The sequence below is a fragment of the Diuraphis noxia genome, unplaced genomic scaffold (genome assembly GCF_037042655.1).
Source record: "Diuraphis noxia isolate RWA-SAM2 unplaced genomic scaffold, SU_Dnox_SAM2 contig0005, whole genome shotgun sequence".
Taxonomy (NCBI): domain Eukaryota; kingdom Metazoa; phylum Arthropoda; class Insecta; order Hemiptera; family Aphididae; genus Diuraphis; species Diuraphis noxia.
In genome coordinates this window covers 44,583,021-44,595,243 of record NW_028301715.1, presented here as the reverse complement: position 1 = coordinate 44,595,243, position 12,223 = coordinate 44,583,021, and the positions used below count along the sequence as shown (strand labels likewise).

The following is a 12,223-nucleotide window of genomic DNA, read 5'->3' as shown; positions in this document are numbered from 1 at the left end:
TTTTGATACACACTTTAGATGCGACTATTTGGCAAAAACTTATTCTACCTATCATATTTAAAAACGTATTGCAAACATAAAATGTCTGGTTAAAATGCCTAGTCACTGTGGCATATTTACACAGTTACCAAATTTTTTGCTGCAATTTGTATGTGCTTGTTGAATGTTGTTTGTTTACTTTGAATCACACGCTAAGAAATATATTTATTGTGTATACGATTTACCTACACATTTTGTTTACTGAATAACCCTTTAAATATTAAAACTTGAAAATAATTTTTATTATTCTAATTTCAACGCTTTAAGTATAATTATTAATTTACTATACCTACAAAAATGGTCAAAAGTATTAATATGTTAGCTACATTCTTCATTTTAAATGTTATTTGCTATGAATATGTTAGCGGTAAGTACCTACCTATATTATTTTTTTTTTACTTTACGTTATATTTCACAAAATTATATTAATGACGGAATCATATATCTATATACAAAATATAAAAATATAAAAATGGAGACAAAAAATTCGAAATTGCATCAGTTGAGAACGGCTGGGCCGATTTGGCTCAAATTTTTTTTAAATGATAGAGAATGTCGGGGAGCGGGTTTATAGCATAAATTATGGACCTAAATCCTGTGAGTTAGAGATTTAGAGACAAAAACGAATGACAGCGCCAAATCGTTCGAGGCACGCTGCATTCAATCTTGAATTACAGTGGGAGAAAAACTATGATCTAGATGAACAGGCTGAAAGAGTCCGAAAAAATGTGCCGCTGTTGAATGCCGAGCAGAAGAATGTATACGATTCGCTGATGAAGGTTGTTGATGATGGAACGGGAGGCATTTACTTTCTCGATGCTCCTGGAGAGACAGGCAAAACGTTTTAGATTTACGAGGTAATTCGAAACGATTTGGTGGGGAAATGATATTGCTCTCCGGAGATTTTCGTCAAACACTTCCCGTCATTCCGAAATCTACTGCTGCCGATGAAATGAATGCTTGCCTGAAATCGTCGTTGAGAAGTTGAAATTGACCACGAACATGAGAATTGCGTTGCAAAACGACCCATCGGCTGCTGAATTCTCGAGACAACTGCTGGCGCTTGGTAATGGACACATTCCCATTGATGTTTTGACTGGATTAATATCGTTTCCGGCAAATTTTTGTGAGTTCACATCGTCGAAGGAAGAACTCATTACAAAAGTGTTCCCAAGCATTGAGGTCAATTATAACAATCTTGATTGGATGAGTGAACGGGCAATACTAGCAGCGAGGAATAAAGACGTCGATACCTTGAATTTTACAATTCAGAGTAAAATTGCTGGAGAACTGCGTTCATACAAATCCGTTGACAGCACGACCGACGAAAACGAAGCGGTCAACTATCCGACAGAATTTTTGAACTCGCTTGATGTGCCAGGAACTCCACCGCATAATTTACAGGTAAAAGTGGGATCGATCATAATTATGTTGCGGAATCTAAATCCTCCTAAATTGTGTAATGGTACACGATTGTCCGTCAAGAAACTGATGAAAAATGTAATACAATCAACGATCATCAAGGGTAATTTCAAAGGGGAGGAAGTCCTTATCCCACGATTTCCGATCATTCCAACAGATCTTCCATTTCAGTTTAAGCGGATTCAGTTTCCCGTTAGATTGGCTTTTTCGATGACAATCAATAAATCGCAAGGCCAATCGTTGGAAGTCTGTGAGATCAATTTGGAATTTCCATGTTTTTCACACGGGCAGCTGTACGTTGCCAGTTCGCGTGTTGGAAAACCGTCATCGTTGTTTATTTTTGCACCAGACAACAAAACGAAAAACATTGTTTATCAAAATGCAATATATTGATTTCTGTAACAATTCATTACAATGGAATACTTGAATTTTATTATCAATCTAGACTTTATTTGAAGGCGTTAAGTTCACCGGGTCAACTTAATTTTAAAAAAAAATTTAGGCAAAACAACGTTTGCCGGGTCAGCTAGTATATTTATATATATTTTTTTTATATATTAATTTCAATATTTTAATGTTTATTCATAGACGGTTATACTGTAGCAATAATTATCATGTAACTTATATAATTTAACAGAGTAATATATACAATATTTTAAAATGTTTAACCTGATAATTCCTTTGAATCTATAACTACATATAAAATATATTTTTATTTGCGCCTAATTCTTATTATTTTTTATTTTATTTTATTTTATACCTGATTCTTATTAATTTAAACTTAATTTTATTTTATACCAAAATCTTGTTCATTTTAATTCATTTTATTTTATTTTATTATGATAATTTTTATTTATGGTAGATTAAATTTAAAATCAGTTTACTGTTGGGTTAATTTTTAACATTATAAGGTTGTTATTTATAATGATTTTTTTTAGAAATTAATTTCTACATCTATGATTTTTTTAAATAATAAATATTAGACGTATGTTGTGTATAAAAGTTTTATATATCATGAACCTTTCTATTAAAAGTCAACATTTTTTTCCATAATTTAAAACTAGAATATTTTACAATTTTAAAGATGATTGACGAACATAAGAATTGTGTATACCTTACATAAGTCTGATAAAAATATAAGATTGGCTACAATATTATTAAGCATCATTAATAACATTACTATGAGTTTTTTTATCACATAAACGTTTTAAACGAAGGAAACAAATCTTACCATTCGTGTAATTGTTTGTGATTTAAATTGGTTTTGGTCTTGCCGTTTCCCATAACTAGTTACAAATCTAAGACCAAGATATTATTGCTATTTTAAGACCAAGACGAAAATAATACCAACACTGTAAGACTTTTGTAAAAAAAATTTCCCCGAAAACACATTAGTTAGCTAAATTCAACTAACTTATAATTCATAACAATATTATTAATAAATGTTTTTAATAGTTATTTAATTTGATTAGTATTTAATAAAATGTCGACATTTTTTCCCCAAATTATTTTTTAAACATAACATAATATTTTTCTTTTTTCTTTTGATGCTAGCTGGTGTTTATGAGGATTGTTGTAGTAAGTATATTACTATATTTTGCTTTAAACTATACTTATACACATTATATATGTATATTATACACTAAGCTCCGTGTTAACATGTGAACACTTTTCTACTGTGTAATCATAATTTACATAAAAGTAAGATAAATAGGTATACATTTTTTTCAACATACACAATTTTGTCAAATATTGGTTTTGCAAAAAATTTCCCTTTTACTATATTTTAGGTTCTGAGCGGAGCGATGAATGTATTGATTTTACCATGATGTGTGTGTTTTTTTTTTTGTCGAGTTTGGTTTTAGATGTTACTTTAAAACAAATGACCATAGATACATGAAATTTTCACCGAATGTTTATATAAGTATATTCTATCCATTGTGCAATTTTCAAAAAATTTCGACTTAAGTTGAACTATTCATAGGTATTTGAAATTTTCGAACATTAATAGTTTTTTTAAAATGAATATCGATAAAAATGTATTTGTTAGGCAGAAAAGCTTGAAAATTTAATACAAGGCTCTTAACATATTGTTACAATAGCAGTTGAAAAATAAAAGAAATTCATAGTCACCATTTTTTTTTATAAGCATTCAAAGTTTGAATTTTGACAAAATACGTAAAAATCACAAATATTCTCAAATTATTTTAAGCTAGAAATTCATAAAAAATTGTTTTTTTAAATCTAAGATTTGAAAATTTAATACAAGATTCTTTAAAAGTTTTTCAATCTTTTAAGTTATTCTTATAGTAAATAAAAAATTATAAAAATACATAGGCACAATTTTTTTTTATTAGCATTTGAAGTTCGAATATTGACTAAATACGTAAAAATTACGGCAATGTTCAAATTATCTTAGATAGAAATTCATATAAGTTTTTCTTTTTAAATCTAAGATTTGAAAATTTAATACAAGGCTCCTATCATATTTTTACAATAGCAGTTGAAAAATAAAAGAAATATATATGAATAATTTTTTTTTAAAGCATTCAAAGTTTGAATTTTGACAAAATACATAAAAATCACGAAAATTCGCAAATTATTTTAAACTAGAAATTCATAAAAAATTTTCTTTTTAAGATTTGAAAATTTTTAATAATCTATAATATATCCTAGACAGATAAACTGTCTTGGCTCAAAATTGTTTTTCGTATACAATGATAAAATATCATTGGATTCAAATTTAATTCCATCCATTATAGTAACCCACTTGCAACCTACTGTACAGCAGAGCGACATCCACGACTTACCCGGTATTTTTGTTTTTATTTAATTATTCGGGAAATTGATCGAAGTTTTTTATTTAGACTTCCCAAAAGAACAATATGTAGTGTTGAAAAACTTATTTTACTAGAATATTTAATATTTGTGTTATTAAAGTATTATTTATTATTATTATTATTTTGATGTTAATATTTACGTTTAAAACCATAAAAACGAAAAATTTCAAAAATATTTTAATTTGAACTGTTATTATTAAATCACTTAATATAAGCTAAATTCAACTATCAACTGTCAAATAAACTAATTAAGTCCATATATTTATTTAAATATTAACCAACTAGTTTAGTTAAAAAACCAACTTTTTCACTTTTTATCTTAAATTTATCTTTTTAGCTAGTTAAATTTGCACAATGTAATAAAGTGTAAGATGTTTTAGAACTTAAGGCTTAAGTTCAGATGTTTAAAATTACAATCGAAATAGTCTATAATAATAATATAGGTATGAGCTAATAATACGATGTTGGTTTCACTTAATCAGCATCACATTCTCCTTAGCTACTATAACTATTTATAAAATATCGATATAAAATAACAGTCATCAAATATTAATACATGATAATAATAACAGTAATGATGCTCTATTATTAAAAGATATTATCTTCTTATCTTTTGGGCTGATTCGTAGACCAACTTCATTATTTTGGTTTTGAATCTAACTTAAATTCTCTTTACATGATTGAAGTAGTTAGTGTTTAACCAAAATCACAGTTTCCTGGTTTTCTTTTTCTTTTTCTTGATTTTATAGTTTATCCTGACTGTCCTCGTGTTTGTTAGTGGTCACTTTGACAGTTGGTTGATCTATGATCCTTAATCAACCATCCTTAGATGGTTCTTTAGAATCACAACTTTACTTTCTCTGTTAGTTACTTGTCACCTGAAGGTACCAGATGCTTTAATGGAACTGTTTATTCACTTCCATTATTTTAACATAATAAAACATAATCTGGATTAGCTTCTAAAAGTTTAACATCTTCAAAAAAGGGATCATACTCTGAAGCACGGACATGTCGTTTTATAAAAACAATCGTTAATTCATAGCTTATATTATCATTATTTTAAGTTTATTAAAATTACTTTATGCAAATAAATTAATATTTGTAAAACTGTAATCGAAAAACTCAATGAAATTTAATTTTTTTATACTTATTTAGAGTATAGATAAATATTAATATGTATCTATTACTAATTTAACTTTTACACTCGCTTAATTTGATAATTTTTTAACCATTAAGTATATTATATATATAACATTTATCGTTTTTAAGCATTATACTTTATAATTGTATAGCTTATAATTTTAAACATTTTATAAATATTCGTGGATAATTAAAACATTTAAATATAATTACAGAACAAATGGTTGATGCCAGATTCATGAATAATGATGGAAGTGAGTATATAATTTAGATCTTTGAATATCAAAGCTATTTATAATAATATGGTATTCACTGTTTATATTTAATACACTCTTATAATAAAGTACATATTTTGTGATCCTCAAATTTAAAAATGATGTATTGGATAATTCTGTGGCGTACACAGATATTTCCAATGCATTGTGTTATACAACAAAATTATGTGTTTATGTATAATATCAAAATAGTTTTTAAATTAAATTTATATTTATACATACGGTAAAAAATAACTCATCCCTTGTGTATACGACACTGGTTAAATAGATAAACTAATGATTTTCGCATAACGTGGAAAACACATAAAACACTTTTATTTACAAAATTCGATGTAAATGACCTCAAAAAATAAATGAGTGATTTATATTCATGGAAATGTTTAACAAGTGTCTTTTTACTTGTTTTTTGTTTTTTTTTACAAAAATAGTTTAACTTCTGAGATAAATACCAAATAGTAGACACATAGACTTATAATATAAGACGTCATACTTAAATTTCCTTCGCATCAGTAGATCATATTTCTTGTATTTTGTAAAAGTAATAACTTTAATATTATAATTTAGAATATGAAAATCGCTATGGTTATTTAAAAATGGTTTTCCATTTTGGTAAGTTTAAATTTATTATTTAGAGTTATAAGCTTCGTGGCTAGTTAGTATTATTATTTTCTATTTCATATATTTATTGGTTTTCATCAGTAGAACGTTAACTGCCGTCAAGTAGTAAATTATGATTTTATAATTTTATTATAAAATAGTTTTTGTAAACTCATATTCAGTTCTTTATTTCGAATAGATACTCAATCTAATAATGTATGCAACATTCAGTTGGCATATTACATGAAGCTGTAGTAAAACTTAATTATGATTGTTCGAACATCACACAACACAAGTTTTTGTTAAAGTTTAACTTATTTGTAAGCAGCTTTGAGCGAATCGGAATCGCTAATCTTATCCTTAATAACAATGTGCTTTGATGTATCAATATAAATCTTTACACATCTTTGGCACATGTTTTGTCAGGCGGGACAGTCAGACGTTACTATTATACTATTATATATTTTATACATTATTGTATTATATGTATTGCTTAGTTAGATACGGATACGGCAAAACTACAGATAATGGTAAGTAATTATTGTTGGCAAATAAATATGATGGTTATTGCTTATTTTTTGATATAATAAATGTTTAAATTATTTAAGCGTTAATTTTAATTCATGTTCATTTGTGGCTGTGAATTTAAATTTAAAAAATATACGTTAATAAAGTAATAATAAATACATTTTATACCAATAATTTAATGCATATTATTTCAGAATATGCCAGAGATTATATAAATTACTGCAAAGATAACAGTAATTATTAAACTGGTTCAAATACATAAATTGACATCTAATAAAATATTTCATAAATCAACTTAAGCTGAACCACTTTGAACATTCTAGAGTATTCCAGATTGTTTATTTAAAATTATAAATATTTTTAACTGCAAAATATCTAAGCATGTGAACAGAAATTTGACATACCTAGTTGAATTTTTTTCATAAAATTTTAAATATGAAATATTTTTATTTAAAAAAATGTTATCTAGTTGTCCAGCTTAGGTTAAGCCAGCTGTTTTATATGGGTTACTTGAATTTTTGATTGGACCACTTATATAATTCACCTAAATAATTAAACCTAATTACTACATTTTAAATATGTACAAAACATGCATATATATTATATATTATATGTATTATTAATAAAATTGAAAAATAAAAACAATGTTCACAGTAAATGTGTGACAATAATAAAAAGTTCGTTTCTCAATTATGACTGTGTAGCCTTTTTGGTTCATAATAGGTTTTTCTATGTTCTACAATTTTAAGACGGAGAAGACAAATTTGAGGTATTCTTAACGTCGATCATAATATGTCATACACCTAAAGACGTTATAGAAAACAAACATATGAATGTTTTGATCATTATTTATATTTAATAACTGGGTAATTGAAATATTTAACCACAATGTAGATAATATTATGGTTTGGTTACTTTCTATCTTCGATTAAGAAATCGTTGATTCTTTATTTGACGGCATTTAAGGCGGACTTGACCCAAGCGATTTTTTGAATTTTTTCCATAAATTGAGTATTTTGAAGTTTTTGAATATAATATACAAAAGAAGTTTGAATTTATTTTAATTTTTTGAAAGTATCATTAAATAACGCAGCAAAAACTCAAAAATAGAATAAATCTTATTCATTAACTTAAATTTATATATGTTTATTTTTCAAAATTGTGTCTATAATAATTATTTTTCGATTTTTAAATAGACATAATTAAATAAAACTTAGTTGCAGTTTTTATGTGGTTTATTAAAAATAATACAACAATTAAGTTATAGGTTTAAGGTATATTTAACCGACACATTTATTATAAAAATACTAACAATCGTTCCTGAAGTTTTAACACGTATACTGCTAGACATAATTGTTGAAATAATCAGCCTACTTAGCGCTAGACGAACTATAAATTAAATGTTGTCAATAAATTACGATTCACTTTTCGAAGCCAATAGTAACTACATTGTATTGTCAACATAGAAAACACACTAAGCAAATGACGCACTATCACACTCGGACATATAACATTTAACCATTCAAGCGATTTCTGTCGCAGTCATACACCGTTTCATTTTTTCGTGACGTTTCATTCTTTCATGGCGTTTCATTTTTCGTGACGATTTTTTTCTCCATCCATACCTCAAGAAAGAAGTTTTACTTCAAAAAAAAAAAAAAAAAAAGACCTACGAGATAATATCAACAAATTTGAACCATAACTTTTTTTTTTATTTATTTGTTTATTTTTTTTTTTTAGATACAATGACCCCTCTCCAATATTGTGAGTATCGAAAAAACGGATCAGAAAATTAATCTAGTAAAATACAAAACTAATATAAAATATTTTATTAATTTATTATATACTTGTCATGTTCCTTTTAATTATGATGTACGAAAATTCAAACTTTTAGATATCTAATATGATTTTATATTGTTATGATTAATGAAATATACATTTATCTTTAACAATATTTTATTCTTATTTTCTTATTAGATAATATCATTCTAATAACATTCATTTACTCTACTCAAAAAATTATAAGTTGTAGTGTAAATGTAATTAACATATTTGTATTACTTTAAATTTCACAGTTATGAACTTAAAGTTTATAAATATTTTATATTACTCACATTATATTACTTTTTCAATATTTCCAGTACATTTAAATTGAGTAAAACAAATAAAAATAAAAAGATGATGAAAGTAACTAGTGAAAATGTAGACGACCCTGATTGCAACACTTGTTCATCAAAGAATATTATAATAGTCATCATAATAATCGGTTATAGGATATAGGAAAATTAATGAACCTGATTAATTTGAAACTTTTAATGTAGTCATGCAGTAATTTTGTTTGAAATGGTAGTGTAACCGTATAAGTGGTATGGGGAAAGCAAAGTTCCCCACAAGTCACTTTGGGGTAAAAGATTTTAGCACTCCCAAGTTTAAGACTGAATGTGCGTAGTGTATAAATATGTTATAATATTATCATTAAAGAGCCGTAATGCAGTATGGTAATATTTTGTGTAATGACATGTTATGGGCTATTCTAAAATTTTGACGAAATAATACCTCCTTTTAGACGCTATTATTGTAATAGCTACCACAAAGAGTTTCCGAAATAATAAATCACACATGGTTTTATTAAATATTCCAAATGGCTTAGGATTTGTGGTTTATCAATGTGAATCTGATCAGTAGGGCTCGGAAGTTGTAGGAGTTGCATATTTTTCTGTATGCCCTTAATTTATAGCAGACCAAGCTAGAAATCCATTTTATACAATGACAAGATTAAATAAAAAAATTAAAAGTGCATATTTTTGCATATTTTGTCAATTTTTTGAAAAAAGTGCATATTTCTCAATTTTCATATGCTTTTTATGCATATTTCTCAATTTTCATATGCTTTTTATGCATATTTTTCAATTTTCATTGAATTTTTATTCTCATTTAATATTTTCTACACAAATTGATGTTTTTCCTAAAAATTATTTTATTTATTTTCGATTAAATTAACAGTCACGACGTATCAACGGAGCGTATTTATCTTTATTACACTAACGTCTATGCTATCGACGTTATCGTTAATCTAATATAATAGCGATTTGTTCTATATAATAGTGTATTTATAGGTGTATGACTGAATTATATGGGCAAGTATATTTTCCCCGTCAGTCATGTGTGAACTGTCGCGTGTAATAAATTCGTCCGTGTTCTGTAAAATCTACCTACGTGTTTAAAAAAATTATAATATGCCGAAAATTTCACAAACTAGAAAATTCGTTTTAGAATTCGGCGAAAATGTTTTTTCAACAGACGGTACTATTCTATTTTGTAAGATCTGTGAAGTTAAAGTGAATTGCGAAAAACGATTTACGGTTACTCAGCATGTAAAAATGCTGTAAATTTTTTTGTATATACGTAGTAAATTTGTTTGCATATTTAATAAATTTTATTTTGCATATTTAACATATTTTCATGCATATTTTACAATTTTTTTGTGCATATTTGCATGCATATTTTGCCTTTTTTAACTCCTATAACTTCCGAGCCCTACTGATCAGTTTTGATCGTTTTGTAAATTTAACTGATAAACTATATAACATTAATGTATATTATAAACAGTCTACTCGAATAGTGGTTTTAGAATAAAAACTCAATAAAATGATCAATAACATAATTTAAAGTAAAAATTGTTTTAGAGACATAATTCTTGTCTTTCAAAATAGTACGTCATAATAAAAAGTCGCAATCAGTGTTGTCCGTCGACCGTCAAAACACAGTAAAATCAGGTCCGATGTATGGTAACTAGTGAGCGATCTTTTTGACGATGATAAAACACAAGTTAGAATAATAACATTTAGCAAGAATAAAAAAAAAAATGAAACAATACAATAAGCGTCCGTTGTCCGTTGACTAGCAGTGTTGCCAGTGAGAACCGATGTCCACGTCAACACTCGATAATGACATAATAATAACAATAATTATTAAATTGATACGATAATAATTTTGCGTTTAAGATCCGACCATTCCAATTCCAACCACAAACAATATTATTCATTGTCCATTGATTTCTCAAGTAGGCAGTTACTGTTCTCGTTTATCGACTTCGACGAGTGTGTGCATCGTATATTATAATGTTATACTAATCTAGTAATCTATGAGCGTGGATTTTTGTTTTTAGAGGCACTCAGTCAGGTCGAGGTAAGCAAGCGATTATAAATGTAGGTACGAAATATAAGGTAGTCTTACAATAATTTCTGTGTTTTCTTTTAATATACCTTGTTAGTTCACCTTCTGTGCTCGAACAGCAGTCGTTTCAAATATATTATTCAGTTCACTCACTGAAATTCCGGACGATGACAATGCACTACATAACTAGCAGCAGTAGGACTTATAGCAGTGAGTTGGAGTTTACCGAGCACGCTTTGGGTCATATTTTGAAACGTGCCTCGCCGTACGCGGTCCGACGACGCAGTGATGACGACGACTCTCCACTGCTTGACGAATTGAACTACACTGGCTACATTCAAATCAAACAACTCGTGCACAAAACGTTTCCTAAAGTGAGTATAGTTAGTACCACATACTAATAACTACATTAACTACATAATTATTTGTGTTGTTTATAAATCACTAATAAACAATATAATTTAATAAAATATAATAGGAGGTGGACCTTTACAGTTTACAAAATATCGTTAAATGTTAACTGTCATTAATCATAAATAAATAAATATTAATTACTAGTATTTATAATTTATATGCAGGCGTATTTAGTTGTCCCTTAAAGGGAATTCTATTTTATTAAACTTCTGAAAACATATTTACTTAAATTAATGTTTTTTTTATGAAGTACAATTTTAATGCTTTAAATGTTCATGGTTCTTTGACATATGTATAAACAAAAAAGCGGGTAAGTCGTGGATGTCGCTCTGCTGTACAGAGGTTACTGTAATGGATGGGATTAAATTTGAATGCAATGATAGGTATCATTGTATACGAAAAACGATTCTGAACCGAGATGATTTGTCAGTCGAGGATATATTATATTTAAATATTGTCATATATTCTATTTTGAAACAAATATTTTATTTTTCAATTAAGACGCATTTTGCATAAGGCACAGTTAATCAATTAGTATAGTTATCATAATTCATAATACCTTATATTATCATAGATATAATATGAATACCTGGTTTAAGGATAAATCGTTATCATTACGCGATTTCATAAAAATTTAAAACTCAAACGCTCAAAACATTTTTCCTATAATGACACTTCAAATTTTCTCTAAAGCCATTTGAAGCAAAACTTATGGAAAACTTGGTGTTAAATTTTATAACCTTAGATATAAATACAAACAATGTTATGAATTTTGAACTACAAAATAATTTA

The 12,223-nt window shown here is 27.0% G+C and overlaps 1 protein-coding gene across 4 annotated transcripts; it reads left to right on the top strand.

Annotated features, from left to right (window-relative positions):
* Nucleotides 1-287: 287 nt before the first annotated feature.
* LOC149055399 (uncharacterized) lies at nucleotides 288-11,254 on the top strand. 4 transcript variants are annotated; one of them, XM_089228376.1, is made up of 8 exons: nucleotides 288-406; nucleotides 3,016-3,039; nucleotides 5,657-5,695; nucleotides 6,281-6,325; nucleotides 6,811-6,843; nucleotides 7,036-7,074; nucleotides 8,582-11,029; nucleotides 11,115-11,254. In XM_089228376.1, the coding sequence occupies exons 1-7, from the start codon at nucleotides 337-339 to the stop codon at nucleotides 8,635-8,637; spliced, it is 306 nt and encodes a 101-aa protein (XP_089084502.1). In that variant the 5' UTR covers nucleotides 288-336; the 3' UTR covers nucleotides 8,638-11,029; nucleotides 11,115-11,254. The 4 variants fall into 4 exon arrangements, with proteins under 4 accessions (XP_089084502.1, XP_089084504.1, XP_089084505.1 ...); XM_089228378.1 differs by lacking the exon at nucleotides 6,281-6,325; XM_089228379.1 differs by lacking the exon at nucleotides 7,036-7,074 and having other exon boundaries at nucleotides 6,815-6,843.
* The last annotated feature ends 969 nt before the right edge of the window (nucleotides 11,255-12,223 follow it).